At 37.3% G+C, this 23,820-nt stretch overlaps 2 protein-coding genes across 2 annotated transcripts; both read right to left on the reverse strand.

The window, feature by feature from the left end:
* Window positions 1-6,611: 6,611 nt before the first annotated feature.
* Window positions 6,612-10,582, reverse strand: LOC143431838 (allatostatin-A receptor-like). Its single transcript, XM_076908792.1, has 4 exons — window positions 10,265-10,582; window positions 9,630-9,759; window positions 7,202-7,462; window positions 6,612-6,860 (listed from the first exon to the last, which is right to left on the reverse strand). Exons 1-4 carry the CDS (start codon window positions 10,531-10,533, stop codon window positions 6,612-6,614), a joined length of 909 nt encoding a protein of 302 aa, XP_076764907.1. The 5' UTR covers window positions 10,534-10,582.
* A 4,799-nt stretch (window positions 10,583-15,381) lies between these two features.
* Window positions 15,382-23,544, reverse strand: LOC143431726 (uncharacterized). The gene is made up of 5 exons (XM_076908669.1): window positions 23,481-23,544; window positions 22,592-22,676; window positions 21,326-21,457; window positions 20,801-20,893; window positions 15,382-16,337 (listed from the first exon to the last, which is right to left on the reverse strand). The coding sequence occupies exons 2-5, from the start codon at window positions 22,671-22,673 to the stop codon at window positions 15,397-15,399; spliced, it is 1,248 nt and encodes a 415-aa protein (XP_076764784.1). The 5' UTR covers window positions 22,674-22,676; window positions 23,481-23,544; the 3' UTR covers window positions 15,382-15,396.
* Window positions 23,545-23,820: the final 276 nt, after the last annotated feature.

Genomic DNA, 23,820 nt, shown 5'->3' on the forward strand with positions numbered 1-23,820 from the left:
ACAGACGCATTCTCGACGAAAGTTTATTATCTCAGCCACGTCCAGCGAAGCGTTTCGCGCTCGCAGTCGAAATAAACCATAAAAAGCGTTAGACGTTTGTTTTCGAAGGCGCAGCTCTCGCTGTTGCTGCGTAAAACGCTCGAGGATGCCTCGAAAGCATCATCGAACGCCAATTCGCGGACAGAATTCGCGATGATCGATCGAAGTTTGATTAAAACCAGCGCCGCTGCCTCGTAAAATTCGAACTTGCCGCTTTCTGAGCCGATTCGAAGAGCAGCGACGACGCCACAGCTCGAAACGAGCCTTTTAAACTGTCTATGAAACGTTTATCGAAGGTTTACTCGCCATTATTTCTGCGTTTATCGCGCATGAAACGTTTAACGCGCCTTGAAATGAAAAATGACTGAGAAAAGATGCAATTATGGCAGTTTAACAGTTAAATGGTCGTGAAATTGGTTACTGCGAGAGAAGATGAGGTGGTTTTTGGGGTTTTTGGGCGGTTTTGAGGTTAGGTTTGGAGTTAATTGAGAGGTTAGAGTTCGAGTTAAGCTCTGAAATTGAATTGTTATGAATTATTTGATGAATATTGAAACTTGAGACTCGAAACTTCAACTTTCAAGCTTCAGATTTGAAATTTGAAACTTTAAGCTTGTGATTTGAAGCTTCGAATTTGAAATTTCAAACTTGAAGCCTTCGACTCTCAAGCTTGAAACTTTAAGCTTGAGATTTCAAGCTTCAATCTTAAAATTTCGAGCTCAAGGCTTCAACTTTCAAGCTTGAACCTTGAAACTTCAAACTTGAAGCCTTCGACTCTCAAGCTTAAGATTTGAATCTTCAAATTTGAAATTTCAAACTTGAAGCCTTCGACTCTCAAGCTTGAAACTTTAAGCTTGAGATTTGAAGCTTCAAACTTAAAATTTCGAACTTAAAGCTTCAACTTTCAAGTTTGAAACTTGAGGCTTCGATATTGAAACTTGAGACTCGAAACTTCAACTTTCAAGCTTGAGATTTGAAGCTTGAAACTTTAAGTTTGAGATTTGAAGCTTCGAACTTGAAATTTGAAACTTGAAGCCTTCAACTCTCAAGCTTGAAGAAATTTTCTAATAATTCATTTTGAACTTTCAAATTATTTGAAATCGCAATTAAAATAAATTTTAAATTCCAAAAAATTCTCTAACAATTCTCTTTTAATTTGCAGAAATAGTTTAAAGTCGCAACAGAAACAAATTTCTGACTAATCGAAGCAAGTCTTCGAAAATTCGACTTCGACAAATCGCTCGAACGATCGCTCACAGACCTTTTCCCCCTTTTTTCTTAGCAGCTCGTGGACAGAGGGTGTTGTTTCTATGTTCAGTCGCTCAGGGTGAAATTTGTCACCGCGTGACAGAACAGATTTGGCTGTGGACTTTGTTACGTGACTCTAAAAGAAGGTTCCTCGGTTTCTTTCACGCGAGCCACGCGAGTTGACAATTATTTTTAGCCCTTTAAATACTTTCTCCTTTTCTACCTTCGAGAACAGCTGCGAAAGGTTTGTAAAATGTTTCGAAGAGTCAGAGAAAATGCGATGCGAAATTGTTGCACGTCGCATTTTAAGATTTTAATGATCCTCGAGTGGACCTTTCGTCCATTTTGGTCCACGTTTTATAAACAAAATGACTTTAACTGTGCATTCTTTTCAGCTTAGAATTGTTATCATTATTTATGTAGCTGAAATTTAAAAGTTATGTTATTTTAATTATAATTATAATAATATGTAATATAAAATAATAATATAATATTCTAAAAACTTGTAGAAACCTAAACTAACTTATCACAGTGCAAATTTAGATAAAATGAAGAAGAAGAAAGACTGAATGAAGAACTTAAAAAAAACCTCTGTCAATGCATAAAATAAAAAGTATAGAAAAAAGAAGAAAGACTAAATAAAAAAATTGATAAAAAATATTCCCCAGCCCAAAATACACCTGAACACCCATCAACCCACAAACCCACAAGAAACAGCTGTTCAGACCTGTTCTAGATGACTCTCGCGAGGCACAAAACAGATAAGACACTCGTACAGTCAGATTCTCTTTCTTTTCGAGGCTTCTGCTTCTAAAATTAGTGCCATTCTCCCAGAGCTTCATCCCTCTTCACGAGGCCTTATTATCCCCTACCCGTGGATTCAAAAGTGGGATCGCAGAAGCTGACCTGGTATCCCTCGCCATGTTTCAGAGAACCAACCAGCAGCATTCGCATTCCGTTCGCATCTCGCGCGATCAATCACGAAGATTCGACGAGGCTCACAGTTTTGGTCCTCGTGTTCCTCGTCAATGATATACGAGACGTCCCATCGATCCTGCTCTCGAAATCAAAAATATCGTCCATTTATAATATGGACACCATATATCTTGCCAAGAGACGCCTGTATATTTTTCACAGCTGAGTGGGTTCCATTTCTTCCATAGTTTTGGATAAATTTATTTTTTAATATTTATTTCAAATTGTAATTTTCATTCTCCAATCTTTCTTCGCATAAATTACAATAATAGCTCAATCAAGCTTTCAATAAATTTTTCAAAATTCTCGAACGACTCTTTCCCTTCATTTTTCAATTCTCCTTCATTTAAGTTGCTATAGAAGGTCGACTAAGCTTCCAATTATTTTTTTAAAATTCTCAATTCACCCTTTCTCTTCATTTTTCAATCTTCTTTCATATAAATTGCTATAAAAGCTTCAAGCAAGCTTGCAATAATTTTTAAAAAAATTTTTTATTCACTCTTCCTCTTCTTTTTTCAATTTTTCTTCACATAAATTACAATAAAAACTCAACCAAGCTTCCAATAAATTTTTAAAAATCCTCAATTCACTTTTCCTTCATATAAATTACAATAAAAGCTCAACCAACCTTCAATAAATTTTTAAAAATTCTCAATCCACTCTTCTTCTTCATTCTTCAACTTTTCTTCATTTAAATTGCTATAGAAGGTCAACCAGGCTTGCAATAATTTTTTAAAAATCCTCAATTCACTCTTTCTTCACACAAATTATAATAGAAGCCTAATCAAGCTTCCAATAATTTTTTAAAAATTCTCAAATCACTCTTCCTCTTCATTCTTCAATTTTTCTTCACATAAATTAGAATAAAAGCTCAACCAAGCTTCCAATAATTTTTTTTGAATCCTCAAATCACTCTTTCGTCATATAAATTGCTATAGAAAGTCAACCAAGCTTCCAATAATTTTTTTTAAATCCCCAATTCACTCTTTCTCCACATAAATAGCTAAAGAAAAAAAAACCAAGCTTCCAATCAATTTTTAAAAATCCTCAAACCACTTTTTCTTGCTCGAAAAAAAGCTGAATACAGTTCATAAAGTCTATTTATATTTATAGAGGTCGAGATTAGGCGTATTTCTAGGTTATGATGCGACCATGGCGTCGATGGAATCGCTGGTCGCCTAAATTCAGGGGATTTGGAAGTTTTTTCATCAGAACGTAGAAGATTGTTTATGATGGACAGAAAGGAGGCTCGAAACAGTTCTGACCCAATTTTCACGTCCACCAAGACGCACCCTGCATGCCAAAATGGCTGCTTATTGAAGAGTCAACGATAAAAACGAAAAACAAAACAATTTGAGCTTTGAATTTACTCAATAAACTAAAATTTCTCCTTTTCTGCTTCAATTTTTCCAATTTTTGCCTTCAAATGCCTTCGATTTGACGAGAAATGAGCTCTGAATCCTTTTTTGACTCTTTTGTGCTTCGATTTTTCCAATTTATTGGATTGTTTCAGTTTGCAAATGTTTGGACATCGAGTTTTGTCGTAAAACTCGAAATGTGCTTCTGATAATCGACCTGACAATTCATTCTCTACGTTATTCAACAGATTTATCCTCCATTTTCTCAATTTCCTTCAAATATTGCACGTTTTTGTAAAGCAAAACTGTTTTGCTTTGGGATTTTTAAGTTCAGAGGCTGAAGATATTGAAAAAATGAGACACAGAGTGGATACTGAAAAGCTGAGGTCTTCTTTTATAAGAAAAACTATGTCACAAAGTCTACAATGTGTCTTTTTTCCTATTCATTTAGATAAAAACACTTGGTGGCCCACTAAAGTCGATATAAGCATTTCTTCACTGTTTATATCCAGGATAGAGGTTCCTGAGGGATACATGAATATTCTAGTCAGTATAAAGGAAGCTTTAGACCCTCTAGAATAAGAAAAACTACATTGCAAAGTCTGAAACATGTTTCTTTCCTTTTTAGATAGATAAAAAGAGTTGATGCAACAATAAGATCGATGTAGGTTTCACTGTTTATATGCGGAATATGCATTCCTGAGGGATACAGAAATATTCTGGTCAGTATAAAGGAAGCTTGAGGTCCTCTAGCATAGGAAAAACCACATCACAAAGTTTGTACGCGTTTTTTTTTGGTAGTTTCAGAGGTAAAAGCACTTAGAGGACTACTAATGGGTTTGTTTTACTGTTTATGTCCAGGATAGACGTTCCTGAGGGATACATAAATATTCTAGACACTATGAAGGAGGCTTAAGGTCCTTTCACATAGGAAAAACCACATCACAAAGTTTGTACGCGTTTTTTTTGGTAGTTTCAGAGGTAAAAGCACTTAGAGGCCTACTAAGAGGGTTTCTTTTACTGTTTATATCCAGGATAGACGTCCCTGAAGGATACATAAATATTCTAATCACCATATAGCAACCCTGAGATCCTCTCGCATAAGAAAAACCTGGTCACAAAGTCTGCAACAAGCTTTTTTACCTATTCACCAAGGTAAAAGCACTTGGAGGCTCACTAAAATTCTTATAGGCTTCTCTAACTGTTCATATCCAGGATAGACGTTCCTGAGGGATACGTTAATATTCTAGTCACTATAAAAGAAGCTTTAGATCCTCTCACATAAGAAAAACCACATACCAAAGTCTGCAACAAGCTTTTTTACCCATTTACAAAGGTAAAAGCACTTAGTAGCCCCCAAAAATCGCTATTGGGTTTGCTCTAAAGTCCACATCCAAGCTTCCACGCCTCTCCAAACAAGTTTCTCTTTACTTTCTACATTAATACACCTCAAACTAATCCAAAAACATAAAAAAGTGTACAAAAAATCATTACTGTCGACAGAATATGAAGATTTACAAGTCCAACAGTTGTCGTCCAAGGCAATCCTCTTTCTTTAACCCTCGCACACAGGTCAAAGCTTCCCTGAACCACAAAACCTGAGGGAACAGCTCACTCTGGAACGCTTTACACGCTCCTCTGATTTATTCTCAGCCATTTCTCTTATCGCATCGCCTGCTATCAGCGAGAAAATGAAGATCGCGAAGGGAACGAAGCTGAGAAAGGAAAAGAGAGAAGCAGTCGTCCCAGTTTATTCGACCAGCGAACGAAACACGACTGCACTGTTTCGAGTGCCTCACTGCGAGGGGGATCGATATTTTAAAGGGCGAGTTGGACCAACTTTTCCACGCGAAACAGAAGAGTTGCTTCACGGATGAAGTAATGGCTTCTTCTGTTCTCCTCTGAATGGTTTTAGGGATATTAAATGGCGCCATATTTGCACGAATTAATGTTTTAAAGGGTCAAGCTCAATTTGAAAATGATTGCAGAGGATCTGAAGATTTAAAATAGCAACAATGAAGCGAAATGCGCTAATTCTGAGCTAACTACTGGTTGATATACTGGGTGGTCGCGAAGTAACGTGCGTCGAACAGAAGATTGCGGTTGCAATGAAATGAAAAGTGCAATTTGCAACAGCCAATGAGGGCATTGTAGGCTCGTGTGTTGGCCTCGATGGCCTCGCATTCTCGTCTCGAGCTGGACACAAGTGGCGCCTGAAGAAGAAGCAAAAAAAGAGAGAAAAAAAAGAAGGAAATGTGTTTTCAAAGAGCTTGAGAATTCGTCTACGCAAACAAAGCAGTTCAAAGTTTTCCTGGAGGTCGAGAAGAGACCAAGGCGAGAGATTCGTTTCAGTGACTTCGCTATTGTAAACAGTTAATTGTCAGTTAAATAATTAAGGCAAAATATTCTGAATTTTTTTTTTTTTTTTTTTAAGTACACGTACAAATTTTTTTCTAAGGTGTAATTTATTAGTAACTTCATTTACAATGTGTTGAAAATATTTCTCCACCATTGGTTTCACGTGTAACAAATTCTTTTTGCTTCATAGTTGTCTGTTTGCTCCTTTTTTTTTTTAATACACGCGTTATATGAGAGAAAATTTTTTTCTAACGCGTAATTTATTAGCAACCCCTTCTACAATGTGTTAAAAATATTTTACCATCATTGGTCTCATGTATAATAAATAATAACGATTAACAAATTTCTTTACTTTATAGTTACCTGTTGTTTTTTTTTTGTACACGCGTTATATGAGAGAAAATTTTTTTCTAAAGCGTAATTTATTAGCAACCCCTTCTACAATGTGTTAAAAATATTTTTCCATCACTGCTCTCGCATACAACAAATAATTATGATTATAAAATGTTTTTACTCCACAGTCGTCTGTTTTTTTTTCTTTTTAAGTTAACACGCGTTATATGAGAAAAAATGTCATTCTAACGCGTGATTAATTAACGAGGGACCATTAAGCACAGAAAGAAAATGGCGACTCACCTAAAGGATGTCCCCGGAACTGGCAGCCCTCGTAGTTCTCGTCAGTGGTCCCAATTGTCTGTTCTGCTCCGTTCGAGGCCTGCAGTAGATGATTTTTCGAAACGCTTTTCGAAAACTGTCGCTGAGGAACGCGTACAGGATTGGATTCACACAGCTGTTCATGTACGCCAAAATGTGGCTGGCTATTTGCACGACTATCGTCACGGAAGTCGTTGGATACGCCTTCAACGACTTTATCACTAGGATTACCTGTTTTTAACAAAAAAAAAAAGACGTGCAAAAAATATTTCGTTAATTTTGAAAACCACTGACGCATATATAAATCACGAATTTTTGAAAAATTTTGGGACCAATTAATTGGAATAATTACAATTAATTAATTGGAATAAATACACCATTTTCAAAATAAATCTGTCTAATTACAGTTGAACAATTCACCAGCCTTAATCTACTGGGTGGCGAAAAATGACTACCCTGACATTTAAAGATTGCAACAGCTGTTTTACAAATTGTTGCATTTCTTTTTTTTTAAAGGACTTAAATTACTTTCAAAATAATTTTCTTGAATTACAATTGAAGAATTGACGAACCTGTATGGGACACCAGCAAAAAGCAAAGACGCTGACGACGACCAGCACCAAACTGGTGACTCTTCGTCTTCCTCGTCGACTCTCAGCGCTGACGCGGTCGCCTCGCCACAGTCTGATCAGCATGCAAATGTAGAAGAAGCAGATCAGCATCAGAGGCACCAGGTAGCTGACCAGGAAGAACCAAATTTGGAACATTGGCCAGTTGTACTGCGGCAGGATGCGACATGTCGTTTGGTTGTCTGATCTTGAGCTGCTCGCTTCCTGAAACTGAGAAAAAACCAAAAACTAGATCAAAATTTCAGAGGATGTTCCTGAAACTAAGAAAAAAGCAAAAGCAAAAAGTAGAGCAAAATTTCAGAGGATGTTCCTGAAACTGCCAGAAAAGCAAAAGCAAAAAGTAGAGCAAAATTTCAGAGGATGTTCCTGAAACTGCCAGAAGAGCAAAAGCAAAAAGTAGAGCAAAATTTCAGAGGATGAGAAGTGTTTTTTGACAAAAAATTTTTTTTGGTTTGCTGACTGTACTGACTTCAATATGAACTCGATAAAGGTATATTATACTTGAATCTACTAATTATAACTTTGTTAGTGTGTTTTGCGAACTTTTTTAAAAGGCAGCTTCTAAGAAAGGTGAGAAATTGCGAGAAGATGAATGAAATTTGAATTTTCGCGCCAAGTAGTTGTGTGTAAAACACCATATACCCTTCATGAAGCTGCATTTCCCATAAAATTGCTCGATTTCCAAATTTGCTGAGTCATTTTCCACCTTTTTTCCTAATCAACATCCAAAAAATAGGAAAAATTGCAAAAAAATTAAATAAATTTGTATTTTTGCGACATGCACTAATTATAAAGTCCCATACACCCCCCATGAACCTACATTCCTCATAAAACAGCTTTAATTCCATCGTCTCTAACCAGAAACCCCAAAAAACCAAACCCAATAACCGCAATATCGCTTGCATTCCCCCACTAACTGACCGTATTATTAATCTGTCGCAACAAACACTATCTATAAATCCCCATACACCTCCCATGAAGCTGCATTTCCCATAAAATTGCTCGATTTCCAAATTTGCTGAGTCATTTTCCACCTTTTTTCCTAATCAACATCCAAAGAATAGGAAAAATTGCAAAAAAATGAAAGAAATTTAAATTTTCGTGCCAAATAGTGGCTATAAAATCCCATATACACCCCATGAAACTTCGTATTACATAAAATAGCTAAATTCCATCATCTCTACCCGGAAACCCCAAAAAACCAAACCCAATAACCGCAATATCGCTTGCATTCCTCCGCATAAACGGCTCTGAAATTAATGTGTCGCGTGCAACTGGTTCGAAACTTCTCTGACCGAATCGAGCGCTGCACTTGACGCGCGCAGAAACCGAAACGCGATGATTTACACGCGCACGTCCCGTTAAATGGCACGTGTTATACACGCCGTGCTGAAATACGAGCTGAGAGCCAGAATAATCGCAATCTCACTGGGAGAAAACGTTTATTTCCGTTATTTCCGCTGAGCAGTACTCGCGTTCGAATAATTCGAACGCGCAGCGATCAGCTGTTCGCGTTCGACGATGGAATTTCGCGCGCTCTCAAATCGAGACGCGTTGTTATCGATCGCTCTGTGGTTCGAAAATAATTCTCGCGAATTGTGCTCGCCTCGAACGAAATAGATTTAGCGGAAATCACACGCGTACGCGTTATTTTAAGTCGTCCTCTATTTTCGAGCACCAACTTTGCTGCTGGTTTTGCATTCAAATCGACGATGGCGGTGGAAGTTGCGCTGATTGGCGGGATTTCGAAATCGAGATTCGAACGTGTTGGTTCGATTTATTTGGGCAATGGCTAACCTAATTTATTCGCGAACAGCTGATTGTGCATCTGCAAAGGATGTGGAATTCTCGAATGTCGAACGATGAGATTTTCTATACCGTGTGCCACACAAATTTTGAACTAATCCAATATTACATAATCCAGCCATTTTTGAAAAAAATCGAAATAAAAAATTGTAAGACAAATTTCATTATTCAGATTTTAAGATAATCTTTGTAATCAGTGGAATTCTTGAGTGTAAAAACGATGAGCTTTTGTATACTGGGTGCTACAAAAATTGTAAGATGGAACTTATAAGTTTCAAGATTGCATAAGTTTCAAAATTCGAGGACAAAACACATTAACAGAAGCGAAAAAAAAGAAAATAGTAAGAAATTAACTAGAGAACTAATAGAGTGGTAACGTGCCACTAATTTATATACCTGGTGACACGAAAGCAACGGAAAAAGGATTGTAATTCAAGGACAAAACGTATAAAAAAAATTTTTTTAAATAGCCAGAAATTAACTAGAAAATTAATATAGCCCTAACATGCCATTTAGATGCGCTCCACTACTTTATATACCTGGTGACACAAAAAAATCATCTTACCTCGCCATGAACAACGAAAGCTGGCGACGATATCGCAAGAATAATCGCCCAGGCGATGCAAATGGCAACGATCGCGTAATTCTCTGTCCTCCATGTAATTGAAACTATAGGGTGGACCACTGCCAAATATCTGTAACAATCAAAACACAATCATTCGTTAAAAAAAATTATTTAACATTTTTTTATTACTTTTTGCTTTTTTTTCGAGACACCCTATACATACATATACACACAAAGCATTTAAACATGATCTTTTGAATCAAAAAGCTTCAATAAAACAATTCAAAATCCTCATTTTTAATAAAAAACTATCTACCAGGTGTCCAAATAGAAACAGTCGAATATCTCGCAAACTATTGAAGTTAGAAAAAAAAAGTTGATACAAAAGTTACTCGATACGAAGATTCACATCATCTGACATCAATTTTATCTCAATATCTGCATAACCAACAGAGATTCGACGATCAAATTCTTCTTATAAAACGAAATCATATTTTTGATTCTATAGTCTAGTAGAGAATTTCAAGACGAATCCAACGACATGCAACACGGCACGATTCCCGCAACTAAATTCCATATAATCGAGACTCAAAAATATAACATAACCTAAAAAAAAAATCAAAATTTGGGCTCACCTGTCAAGGCTCATGAGAACCAAAGTGTACACACTGGCGCAAGCAGTGACGATGATCAGATACTGCACCATTTTGCACCAGAAATTGCCAAAAGGCCAAAATGGCAGCGCGAAATCGGTCGTCGTGAATGGAATACAAAAAATGACGAACAGCAGATCAGCCACGGCCAGATTGATGATCAAAATGTTGGTCGTCGATCGCATGCTGGGATTCGCAGCGACGACAATCACGACTAACGAGTTGCCAATTAGCCCAAGAATGCCAATCATGCCAAAGAAAATTGGCACCACAATGGCCACGATCTTCTCCAAATTCCTCTCCTGCTCGAAATTTTCATCCTCGACAATCTCGTAGCTTTCGTTGCCAAAAGTCACGTTCATCGCCTCGTCCATCTTTCAAATCGTCATTAATTAATTAATTTCGACGAAATTTAGTGAAACAGCATTTTTTCACGTGTTTTGATGACGTCAGTTTCGTTTTTGGTTCGAAAACTTTGTCATCGACGAGTGAGTTTTCGTTCTTTTTAAGTCCAGCCAGCGCATGTCGATAAAGAAGGTGGTCGCGCTATCGACGAAGTTTAATTCAAAATTCTTCAATTTGACGTCGCATATTTTTTTTTTTAGAAGGTTCTGAGGATTCTTTGAGGTTTGATGAGACGATTTTTCATTTTTTGACGTTATTTTGCTTGAAATTAATTTTTTTTGCTGCGATTTTCGATGAAGTCTGAAAAAGAAATTGGTTTTTTTAGTTAAATTTTGGTCTCAAATGCAGTTATTTATTATTTATTGTTAATATATTATATAATATTGGTAAATATATTCTTTTTTGAAAAATTCAGTGCTATTTTTAAATTTTGCAAGAGTTTTATTCGAAATTTTGGCGCGAATTTAAGTTTTTTTAAGCAGAAAAATTATTTTTTGCAAGATTGACAGAGTTTAAATTGTTGTAAACACAGTTGGATTGTGAAAAAGTAGATTTTCTGACGGCCAATGGGATTATTTGGCGTTTATCGAGCTCCAATCGAATTATTTTAGGCGGGTAATGCAATTTACGTGGTCGAGCGATGGTTGACCAATAATTCATTGAAAACAGTGGTTAATTAGCGATATTATGAGAAGAGATCGAAGTAATAATATTTTCTGTGATTTTCGAAATTGAAAATGTAGTTTTTTCAACGAAAAATTTAGAGAAAAATATACTTTTCTCAATTAATATCGATATCAGATGAAATTTTACAACAAAATAATTAAAATAAATTATAGTTGAAAGAGAGAAATTTTCGAATACAATTCTTCTTGCATTTTTTAAATTTTCAAAGTGGAAAATATAAATTTTTGAACGAAAGACTTAAAGAAAAATATATTTTATACATTTCAATTAATATCGATTAATTTTCGCGTGAAAATGGCGTGTAATTATTTGGAGACTTTATTGTAAGTGAAATTGCTCGATTCTAAATTTTCTGATTAACTTTTCACCACTTTTTTCAAATCAGTTTTGAAAAAATAAGAAAAATTGCAAGAAAATGAATGAAATTTTAATTTTGTCGCCAATTACATCCCTCAAACCCCCATATAAAACCCCCAAAACAACATTAAACATAAATCTACCCATCTCACCCTCTTTTCTACCCTCTTTACTAATAAAAATGCAAGAAATAAGAAAAATTGCAAGGAAATTAAAGAAATTTGAATTTCAGCGGCAATTGCAACCCTCAAACCATCGCCAAAAAAAGAAAAAACAGCAAACCAACACCCAAAACAAATTTATCCCACCCCATAAAGAAGGATACCACCAAAAGACACCATTTTCCACCCTTTTTTCAAATCAGCTTCTAAAAATCCAAGAAAATGTGTATTTTGTCGCCAACTACATCCCTCAAACCCCCATACAAACCCCCCAAAACAACATTACACACAAATCTCCCAATGCAATCTTTGTTGACCCCTTTTCCACCCTTTTTGCCATTCAAAATCCAAGAAATAAGAAAGATTGCAAGAAAATTAAAAAGAAATTTGTATTTTGACGCCAAGTAGTGTCTCTAGAACACCATATACCCTCCATAAAACTACATTTCGCATAAAATTGCACAATTCATAAATTTTCTGAGTTATTTTCCACCCTTTTTCGCAATCAACATCCACCAAACCACCATCAAAAAAAGAAAAAACACGCAAAACTAATTTATCCCACCCCATAAAAAGGAAATACCAGCAAAAGACAACGAATGGCGCACGTGACACGCTTGCGACAGAGCCCAACCATCGCCTGGACCAACCCCTAATGAAATTCACCACGGTTTTCATTTAATTACCTCGCCACCACGGGTAACCCTCGGTGTTTAACGACCCCTCCTTTCACAGGATTAAGCCTGATAAGGCGTAACTGATGCAGCTGGATCGATTCATGATTGCTGGCCAGGTTGCTCTGCCAACGCTCGAATCATCGCCATCGAACGCTTGCTGTGTTTTGCGTTTCCTCAGAAGAAGACCAACCGGAAGTGCGCGATGGTCGCCAACGAGGACACTCGATTATGCGAATCCATCATGGAATTGTTTTTATTGTGCTTTGGTGTGTTTTTAATTTTGCGGAATTATTTGTTGTAAACAATGGGGTTGTGAGTTTTTTTTTTTAGTCTTTTACTGTTTAATAAATTAGTTGGAATTAATTGAACCACAATTTCGTACTTTTCTTTTTTTTTTCTAAGAAGAAAAAGGTTTTGAGAATGATTGAATTGCAATTTTGTATTTGTTTTTCAGCTCTTTTTTAAGGTTTCTAATTTAATGTGATTTTGTCAAATTAGCTTTGAAATTAAGTGAACTACAATCTTATATTTTTATTTTTACTTTGTTTTTTAATAAAGATTTTGAGATTAGTTAAATTGCAATTTTTTCTATTTTTAATGCACCTTTTGAGATTACTTAAATTGCAATTTTTTCTTTTTTTAATGCACCTTTTGAGATTACTTAAATTGCAATTTTGTATTTTTAATAAATTATGTAATTAATTAAACCACAATTTTGTATTTATTTAATGCACCTTTTAACATTACTTAAACTGCAATTTGGTATCTTTTTTTCATCAATTTTAAGTAATTTCGTCACAGAAATAATTCTTACTTCTTCTCGTTCGAAACCAAACGTTCATTAATCAAGAAGTTCGATTTAATGAGGTCGTCGAATGCAACCCTCGCACTTTTCTAGGTCACAATTCACCCTCCTCGCGTTGCCAACAACAAACACAAACAAAAAAACCGCAAAAACTAAGAAAACAACTCCTCGCACTGGTCACACAAATCCTTTCTCTTCTGACCACCCTTTAAGTAACTCTTAATCGTCTCAAACGCTCACAAAATTACCCTCATCCTTCAATTTACGTTTAAATTTCGTAAAAACCATTTTTTTCAACTCTCTGCTGCCATAAATTCTCAAAAAAACGCACCAACACGCGCGAAACTGCTTTCAAAAAAATCCAAAAAATCAAAAAACGCACCAACACGTGTTCAACTGCTCTAAAAAAAATTAAGAAAATTAAGAAACGCACCAACACGTGTTTAACTGCTTTGAAAAGAATCAAAAAATGCAATTTTTCTACAAAAAGAAATAAGGAAAATTAAAAAATGCACCAACACGTGCGTAAATGCTTGAAAAAAATCAAGAAATTGCAGTTTTTCGTCGAAACACTTCACTAAAATTCGTGTTCAGTTGAGAAGAAAGTCGTTTGCGCGAGAATTGACGACGAAAAGCGTTTTGCTCGAGGTTTTTCGGGTGTTTTTGAGGCCTGCGATGGCGGAAGACGCGCATCCGGCGGCGGACGCGGCACGACTGTGCTCGAAGGAAACAGAGCTGAAGAAATATCGTGTTTGGGGATGGTTGGTTGGGTTAGAAATGTTGGATTGTGGGGAGGGTGTGCGTGAGAGGCGCACAGCAGCACCCCATAAAGAGCTGAGATGTGTCGTTGGCTGGTAAGGTAGGTCGCGGATTTACCTTCGCGTAGTAACTCGATGGACCAACGATTTTAGGATTGGCTGATGGAAAATTCGAGTTACGAGCAACTAAATCGAGTCTAAGTCCAGGTGTGAGCATAAAACGAATTATTTTTATGCAGCAGAAAATTGCGAGCAATTAAATCGAATCCAATTGTAGGTACGTGTATAAAACAAATTATTCTAATGCAGATAATGAAGAAACAATACATTAGATTTTAGTGATTGGGCATTTAAATTGATACTAAGATCAGAAAAGTTGTTGGTAATATTTTTTAAATTATTTGAGAGCTGAATTTTAGTGAACAAAAAAAAAGATAAAATATTATTTCAGCTAGGAGAGTAACACTAAGTGTTGGAATTTAATAAATGAAATTAATTTTCAGTGGTAGATTTAGGTTTGTTGGTTTATATTATCGACCTGTTCCGTTAGTTGGTAATGCAGGTCGCGGATTTACCTTCGCGTAGTAACTCGATGGACCAACGATTTTAGGATTGACTGATGGAAAATTCGAGTTACCAGCAACTAAATCGAGTCCAACTCCGAGTAAGCATATAAAATAAATTTTTTTAATACAGATAATGAAAGAAAAATATATTAGTTTTTAGTGATTAGAGATTTAAGTTGATATCAAGATCAGAAAAATTTGTGGAATTGTTATTTGTTGAATTGTGGATATTTGTAGAATTTCTGGAATTTGTGGAATTATGGAATTTGGAGAATTTGTAGAATTTGTGGAATTTTGTAGGATTTGTAGAATTTGTAGAATTTGGTGTTTAAGTTGATGTCGAGATCAGAAAAATTATTGGAATTTAGTAAATCAACAACCAAACAGAAACCAGCAATTTTATTGAAAAACACCACTCCAAAACCACAAGCATTACAACAAAAAATCCATCCAATCAACCCCAAACTCCACTCCAAATTAAAAATAAAATCAAACTCACACAAATTAAAAATTAAATTTTACCTACACAAATTAAAATTTTTATCAAACCCAAACAAATTAAAAATTAATTCAAACCCACGCGAATTAAAAATTAAGTCAAACCTGCACAAATTAAAAATTTTAATCGAATCCATCCAAACTCAAAATTAAATCTCCCAATAAAAAAAAAAAAAAAAAACCACCACCCAAATAACAATTTAATGCTTCCCAGCAACCCTATCCAAAATAGTCTGAGTCAAATACTTCCCAGCCAGATCCTTCGCAATATTAGTCAGCTGATCCCCAAAATTGGGCTTCCTAGTGGTAGGTGGCTGCTGATAGTACCCTCCAGGATACGCAGGATAGCTCTGCTGATATCCACCTTGAGGATACCCTTGCTGATACCCCTGAGGATACGATCCTTGCCCAGGATATCCACCATAATACCCTCCAGGATACTGCGAAGGATAACCAGCGCTCTGACCAGGATAACTGGACCTACCAGGAGGTCCTTGACCAGAAAATCCAGGACGACCAGCGTTCACGGAATTAGCATCGACTCTCTGCACAGTTTGCTCGTCCATTGCTCCTGCAGGATAGCCAGAACTGGAAGGATAACGCGAACCACTGCTGCCAGGATATCCACTGGACCCTGAAGGATAATTAGAGCCACTGCTCGAAGGATAACCACGAGAATTGCTGCTGCTTGGGTAGCCAGTTGCTCCTGAGGAGCTGCTCGAAGGATAACCACGAGAATTGCTACTGCTTGGGTAGCCAATTGATCCTGAAGGATAGTTAGAGCCACTGCTCGAAGGATAACCAGGATATCCTGAGGAACTCGACGGAATTGGGTAGCCAGAGGAGCTCGAAGGGTAGCCAGGATAGCCTGAAGAGCTGCTTTGGCCAGGATAACTCGAAGAACTGGAAGGATACGAAGGATAATTGGAGGAACCTGGACTTCTTGGGTTGTTTGAAGGATAACCTGAGGGTCCTGCGTCAGATGAGGGCCTTGTGCCTTTCGTGGAGCCTGAATTGGGGTAGCCACTGCCTGTTGGGTAGCCTGAAGAACTGGTTTTGGTGGACTGCTGGTCTTCGAGTTCAGTTTGGCGACGAACTAGGGTCTTCTCAGGGTCCTCGAACTCTGCGAACAATTCGTTATCTACCTCCTAAGTGGATGGACACTGTATACTTCCGGTTTGAGGCGCATGCCATGCAGAGTCCAACTTCTGTGCTGCTCTCGTGCGGTTCTCAAGCGTTTTGTGTGCTTCCTTTTTATTTTTTTTTAATTGTTGTTAGATTTTTAATTGCGTTGAGTGCTCGAATATAAAACGAGACGTTTTGGCATGCATTTTGAGGAGATTTTGGATTTTGCTTTTTCGTCGAAATGCTGGGTTTTGGCTGGATTTTGTTAAGTCCTGAATTTTTGTTAGATTTTTAATTGCGTTGAGTGATTGAGTATAGAAAGAGGAGTTTTGGCATGCATTTTGGGGATTTTTGGGTTTTGGTTTTTGGTCGAAATTGTGGGCTTTGGGTGGAGTGGAGTTTGTTAAGTCCTGAGTGGAGGATGTGAAGAATTGAGGTGGATGATTGAAGGCTTGTGCTTTGCATATTTTTTTTTTATATTTGGTTTTTACATATTTCTGGGTATATATTATATGTATGTATATATATAGAAAAAGATTGTAAGTACTATGTGTGATTTTTTTTTTTTTTTTTTTTTTTGAGGATTGTATGGCAATTGAGAAAGTGTGGCAATGGTTGTTGGTAAAGTGGAATTAAGGGGATTGAGTTGGGTTTTTGCGTTCCTCATTAACTCTTAGAGCCCTGGACTAAGGACGCACATTTACGTTCGTCGATTTTGTCACTCGATATGCAATCATTTCCATCTAAAATTAATACAGAGCCACTCATCAGTGCTTTGCCATTTTTAGCTATCAATTGGACAATATTGGGATCACAAAAATCCCGTTTCACGTCTCACTTTCTAACCAATTAGACTCGAAACTTATTAATTCCTGTTGCAACTAATAAACATAAAATTATGCACAATTTTAATTCTGAAAAAATAGCAGTTTTTAATTGTACAACATTTTGCAGAAAAACCAGCAGCTCTAAGAGTTAACCAGAGAACTTCCACACCCTGTTTCCCTGGCGATCAGTGGACGTGTGAGTGTCGTAATATCCGCTGGCAGCCTGTTGGCCACGACTTTTGGGTGTCGTGGCTGACGCCTGATCGCGATCGTTGCCAAACAAACGATTAAAAATCGAGCCAGTGCCGATACTGTTCCTCGAGCCAGAGTTGCCACTGGCTCTGCCTCCAATTCTGCTCGAAGGCGTGGCTGGCGCTGGCCTCTTCTTCCCTGGTCTTCTCGTGGGATACGCTGTCGAATTGGAGATTGCTGGTCAGACGACTCGTCCAGTGGGTAAATCGACCAATCTCGAGGGCAATTACGCGATTGTTTTTTTTTTTAAATTGTTAAAAACGAGATATCCTGATTTAAGTGGGTTTCACTTAGGGAAAATGGTTTTGGAGGGTTGATGTTGTTGTTGGGGATGGGTTAGTTGGTTAGGGTTGTTTTTGAAGCGTGCTTATGCGTAATTCATTGGTCACACTGTTAATATTGAAGTGTTGAGAAGAGATCTTTTTTCAGAAATCTTGAAATCCTCAAAAAATTAAAAGAAAAAAAGATTTCAAGATTTCTGAAATCCTCAAACTAGATGCAATAAATTCTCAGAGGAGATTTCTAATTTCGAAAGAAGAAGTCCTCGAAGAAGGAAATTTTCTACCCCAAGAAATTAAAATTTTCAAAGAATTTTTTCTAATCTTGAAAGAAGAAGTCCTCAAAGAAGGAAAGCTCAAAGATTTCTAATCTTTAAAGAAGAAATCTTCTCTGAGAATTTCAGAAATCTTGAAATCCTCAAAAAATGAAAAGAAAAAAATTCTCAAAGAATTAAATTTGGAAGGAACTAATCAGAGGAGTTCAGGATTTCTGGGATCCTCAAAGAATATTTCTAATTTTGAAAAAAGAAATACCAAAGATTGCTTTGAGAATTTCTAAATTTCTAAAATCCTCAAAAAAGCTTCCTAATCTTAAAAGAAAAAATAACGAAGACAGCTTTGAGGCTTTAAAAATTTCTAAAATCCTCAAAAAAGCTTCCTAATCTTAAAAGAAGAAATAAGATGGTCTTGATGAACTAATATAATAGTTGATACAGGCTGTTAATTGCTTAATATCGCCTTTCAAGCATGCAAATGCATAATTAAGGGTCACACTGTTAATATTCCAGCGTTATTGCACTTTCTCTGGCACTTTGGTCATTTACTCTTCAATTCTGACCTTTATTTGCTTATTGCACTTAACAGAAAAGCATAAAATTATGAAAAAACAAGCAAATTATATACAAAAAAAAAATTAAAAAATGGTACAATTCTGCTTAAAGCTATAATTAATAAAGAAAATTGCTCATTGGCTAACTACTGTGACTCGCAAAAAAATTAATACAATTTTTATGCACTCATTGCATCAACTTCTGTTCGTTGTAATCGCGTAACAGTTCGATATTATCATTTTTAATTGACATTAATTGCTCTAATTCTCATTTCTGTTCGTGTCAGTGCCAAGAGAGTGCAGATAACAAGTGTCAGAGTTCAATAATGCAAATGAGAGCTGATAACGAGACCAGCAGCCTCGCAACGACTCCAATAAATGACTTCCGAAGTTTTACAATGACAAATGAGAAATTTATTTGATTAATTCTCTATTTCTGCTGTTAATTTACAGGATTCGTGAGAGAGAAAATTGCTCCTCGGACGGAAGAAGTGTCTGGTAAAAAATAAATAATAGAAAACCAGTGGTCTCCTCTCGCAATTGAACAGCTGATTGCTCAGGTACTGTTTTATCGACCGCGTGGTTGCTTAAAAAAATAGAAGCACCTCGTGTCCCCCTCTATTTAACCCTCTACTCGTCAATTACAAACAGTTTCTCCAAAAAGCACAACCTCAGCGCTCGAAAGACACGTTTAAAAGGCTCGTCATGGCGTTATCGAAAATACAAATCTCATGAAAATTCGTTACACAGAATATCTGTTGGACTAGCAGGTCGCAGAGGTCCAGGAGGACCCAACAGTGCCCTCAGAACCCGGACAGAGACCCAACAACAGCAGAAAAACCGACCCCTTCAGCCCAACAATTCACTTAACGCACTGCTGTTGCTCAAAATCTCGACTCTGAGCGCCCCAATCTCGACTCTCTAAAGCTACAAAGGTGTCCTCGACATCAGAAGTCCCCAAAGTCACAGCTGGTTCGCGCAAACGGCCAGTAAGATGGTCGCAAGGCAAGGTGCGAGCGCAACAGCAGCGCTTCTGCGGCCAGAATAGACGTTGTTGTGCAAACGATTCTGATTAGGGTAGTTTGCGTAGGGGTATTGGTATCCTGGGTACTGCTGTGGGTACCCTGGAGGCGCTGGATAACTCGGATAGCCAGGATAATTGGGTGGACCAGGCGCAGGCATCCTGTTGTTGGTCGGATAAGGCGGGTATCCCAAGTCAGACTGGCGATTTCCTTGGTTCGAAGCTTGTCCAGGGTTGCTGGGGTACGGTGGGTAGCCCAGGTTGGTCCCAGCGTTCGTCTGGTGGTATCCTCCAGCGGGTTCAGCCGGATATGGCGGCGCATTCGCGTTCGCGTACGGATTTGCATTGCTGGCAGCGTTGCTGGTCCTGTCGTTGGGCTTGTCGTCGACGCCTGTCCGCTGTCCGTTCACGTAGGACACGCCAGCTGACTCGTATCCTGAAAAGATCGTCCCCCTTCTGCGTCTGGTCAGAAAACACGAGCGCTCGAGACGAACGGGAAACGACACTCAACGGATTTCTACAACACTGGTTACAGTTAGAGCTTACTGTGCTGGCTAAGATGTACCATCCGAGGGTCTCTACTGGTGATTCGTCTTAGTGGTGTTAGTCGCAGGGATTCTGAAGCCTCTTACGAGTGCTTGAAGCAGTTACACCTGGATCGCATGCATTTTCGCTGCTGCTTTGCAGGAATACTCTTATTGGGTTTCATTTTTATGGTGGTAGCAGGGAATTCTAAGGTAATTATGTGTGTGGCGACTCGATGCTTTCATCAGAAGGGTTGAATAGACACTAAAACCACTACAGTGACCCTTGTTCCCCACTTTTTCCTATCGTTACAGTGCCAGCGACACAAAAAGTGCTCGTATGTTGCTAAATAATTTTCTACGGTGTCATTAATGGGGTTGGATCGACACTGAGGGCCCCACAGTGACCCCTGACCCTTGTCGTGTCCTGTAATTACAGTTACAGCGATGTAATTTCTGTTTGGGTGTTGATAAATCATTTTTTGTGGCAGCGTTTCCAGTGATTTCTGCTACGAGTCGCCACTGGTCCTTCGTAGAGCATCAGAGCACACTTTGGGGGCTCTGCGAGCACCATACGAAGTGGTCAGACCATCTGATAATATTTTCTGGGGTATTCGTTTAGATACACTGGTTATTTAAATGCCCGTGTATGGTTTTCATGCATTTGTGCGCCCCTCAAGTACCCTCGACTCTCATGCTGGCCAACCATCGTGCAGAAAATGGTGGATGAAAGGGTGTAAACACTCACCAATTGCGTCTGACTTCCTCACACACTTTGGCATGCCATTCTCTGTCTTGCAGTACTCGTTGTCGCCACACACAGTGCTTGCGCAACTGGCCCCTAAAAATAAAAATCACTATCCTTATTAATTCACACCTTCATCGCTTGCTTTTTACAGTTATTGGAATTTAAGAAAGCAAGAAAAATAGAGAACTAAAATAAAAATATCGAAAATGTTGTAACGCCCTCGTTTGTGCTGCTGAAAATTAATTTTGGTGATGAAGCATGTCTAAGTGTGTAAAAAAATTAAATTTTCATTTAATGGAGTCGCAATAAATTTTTCAATTAATAGAAATTGTAATTTAATTTTTTTTATTTATTTTTTTTTATATCTGCTTCGATTTTGGAGCTTTTATTTTTTTTTTGTGGCTGTTGAGGCTCAAAATCATTGGTCTTCCAGAATCCATGTCCAGTTAATTTTTTTTTTTTTTACTAAGATGAAATTTGAATTCAACAAACGAGTATATTCGAAAAGGTCAACAACATTCTTACCTCCTGGACGAGATTTAGTGCAAGTTGGATAACGACCACAGTTGTCTCGTTGGTAGATTGAACAAGGATCCTCAGCCATCACGCAGACCTCGTCGCTCCTGCAGCCGATGTCCTTGCATGTTCTTCCGTACTCTGCAACCAGGATAAAGCAGATAATTAAATTTTTAGAAATAAAAATTGGAACAATTCAGAAATTAATGATTGGATAGTTCAGAGATTTGTTTTACAAAGAGATTTTAATTTTTCGGGGGATTTTGGGATTTCTGAAATCGTTGAAGAAGATTAATTTTGAGTGAACAATTCTTTCTTGAGGATTATTTATTTGGGAACTTTTTCTCTTAAAATTAGGAATATTTTTTTAGGATTTTTTCTTTGGAGATTTCTTCTTTTAAAATTGGAAATCTTATTTGAGGATTTCTTCTTTCAAAATTAGGAATCTTTTTTGAGGATTTCAGATTTTTTCAATAGCCATCATTACTCCTATTTCTCAATATTTTTTTTAATAGTCATCATTACTTTTACTTCTCAATATTTTTTTCTTCTGACAACAAACACTTGAGAAGTAAGTTTTTTCTTAAACAATCGTCGTTGGACATTACTTTACTTCGCAATATTATTTTTAATGACTATTATTGCTTTTACTTATCAATATTTTTTTTTCTTACAACAAAAACACTTGACAATTAAACTTTTTATTAAATAATCATCGTTGGACGTTACTCTACTTCCCAATATTTTTTTTAATAGCCATCATTGCCTTTACTTATCAATATTATTTTTTTTCTGACAACAAACGCTTGACAATTAAGATTCTTTTTTTAAATAACCATCATTAAATGATAAGACTATGATATAATTATCCATTTCCCTATTTAACCAGATCAGGAAGAGGAAGAGGGTAAAATCCGCGATTGGGACGAAGGTCGACGTAATCGCGTCCGCTCGAGTCAGAGATTAAAAGCGATCATTTGTTTGCATTAAGTCCGTTTAAATCCCAGTCGAATGGAACGATTCGATGCGGTAATTGAAACCCAACGCGGCTGTTTAACCCACGATTATACTCTAATTACTGTCAGAAGAATGTAAAATCCAACAGTGTCCCTTAAAAGTGAATAATAAAAATTTCTACGTTATTGAAAAAATTTTTTACGCATAAAATAATATTTAAATAAATTTTAATTCATTAAAAATAACAATTAAAAAATTTGTTACGTATAAAAAAACGTTTAAAGGGTTTGTAAAATGTGAGAATGATTTTCTGCTTACTGGAATACGAAGCAACGTCGGGTATCGAAGAGATAAGCAAGACTGTCCCAAGTAGGACACCCAGTGTGTAACTGGAGAACATTTTCTGGAACAAAGATACGAGTTTGTTAGTTATATTCTCGTTAAATAAATGATAATATTATTATTAATAATTATTGTGTTCCAATAGAAATTATTCTTTCGTGTTTTCTATTAAATTATAAAAATTTAAAGCTGCAAAGGTATTATTTAATTCTTTGAGGATTTCAAGATTTCTGATCTTAAAATAGAGATTTTTCATTTTGAGAGAAGAAACCTTCTTCAAAAATTTCAAAAATCTTGCAAACCTCAAAAAATAAAAATCTTTTCTTGAACCAAATCTTTCAATCATCCAATTATTTACTTCTATTATTTCTTCTTTCAATATTAGAACTCTTCATTAAAAATTATAATTCCTTGAAATAAATTATGAATATAAGTGCATCAACAAATTTATTACAAAGCAAATTAAAAGATACTTGAAAAAACCGGAGTCAAAGCAAAAGCTACTTCAAATTCTCGCGCCAATTACACGTGTCCTTCGCCCCACATTCTAACCTCGCACATCACCCACAAACCCAACCAGGTATAACCTAAAACGCCTAGAAACTCGACTAAAACAAACCTTAGACACAGTTCAGTCAGCGATAGGATTACCAAGACCGTAAACTCGACAGAATTGGAGTCAATCTTCCAATCAAACGACCTTGAAACCGTCAACGCATCGAACCGCGTCGTAAAACTGCGTCGTAACAAGTTTCACCATCGCTCGTCTGATTGCCTCGCAATAATCGTTGCGTGCGAATAAACGAGTGTACGAAGTCTCGAAGAGCAGCAGAATAATTATTTTATGGTAATAATGGAAGCTCACCTCGAATTAATCACTCGTTGCAGCACGCGAAGCGATACACGTCCTCCTCCACGCGCAGTCGGTGCGACACTGAACGCTCGATGGACTGCGGTAGCGACGTGACGTCAGCGCGCACCAGACGAGGACAGACTGCGAGGCTGCGCGCGCACGACGAGGGCAGACTGCGAGGCTGCGCGCGCACGACGAGGACAGCGCGCGCGTCAGACGAGGACCGACTGCGAGGCTGCGCGCGCGTCAGACGAGGACAGACTGCGTGGCTGCGCGCGCATACGAAGAACAGCAGACGTGACCGCCACCGAACAGGAAGCTATGTTGACCATAAATGATCGCTTTCGCAATG

This window comes from Xylocopa sonorina, unplaced genomic scaffold, assembly GCF_050948175.1.
Source record: "Xylocopa sonorina isolate GNS202 unplaced genomic scaffold, iyXylSono1_principal scaffold0014, whole genome shotgun sequence".
NCBI classification, from domain to species: Eukaryota; Metazoa; Arthropoda; class Insecta; order Hymenoptera; family Apidae; genus Xylocopa; species Xylocopa sonorina.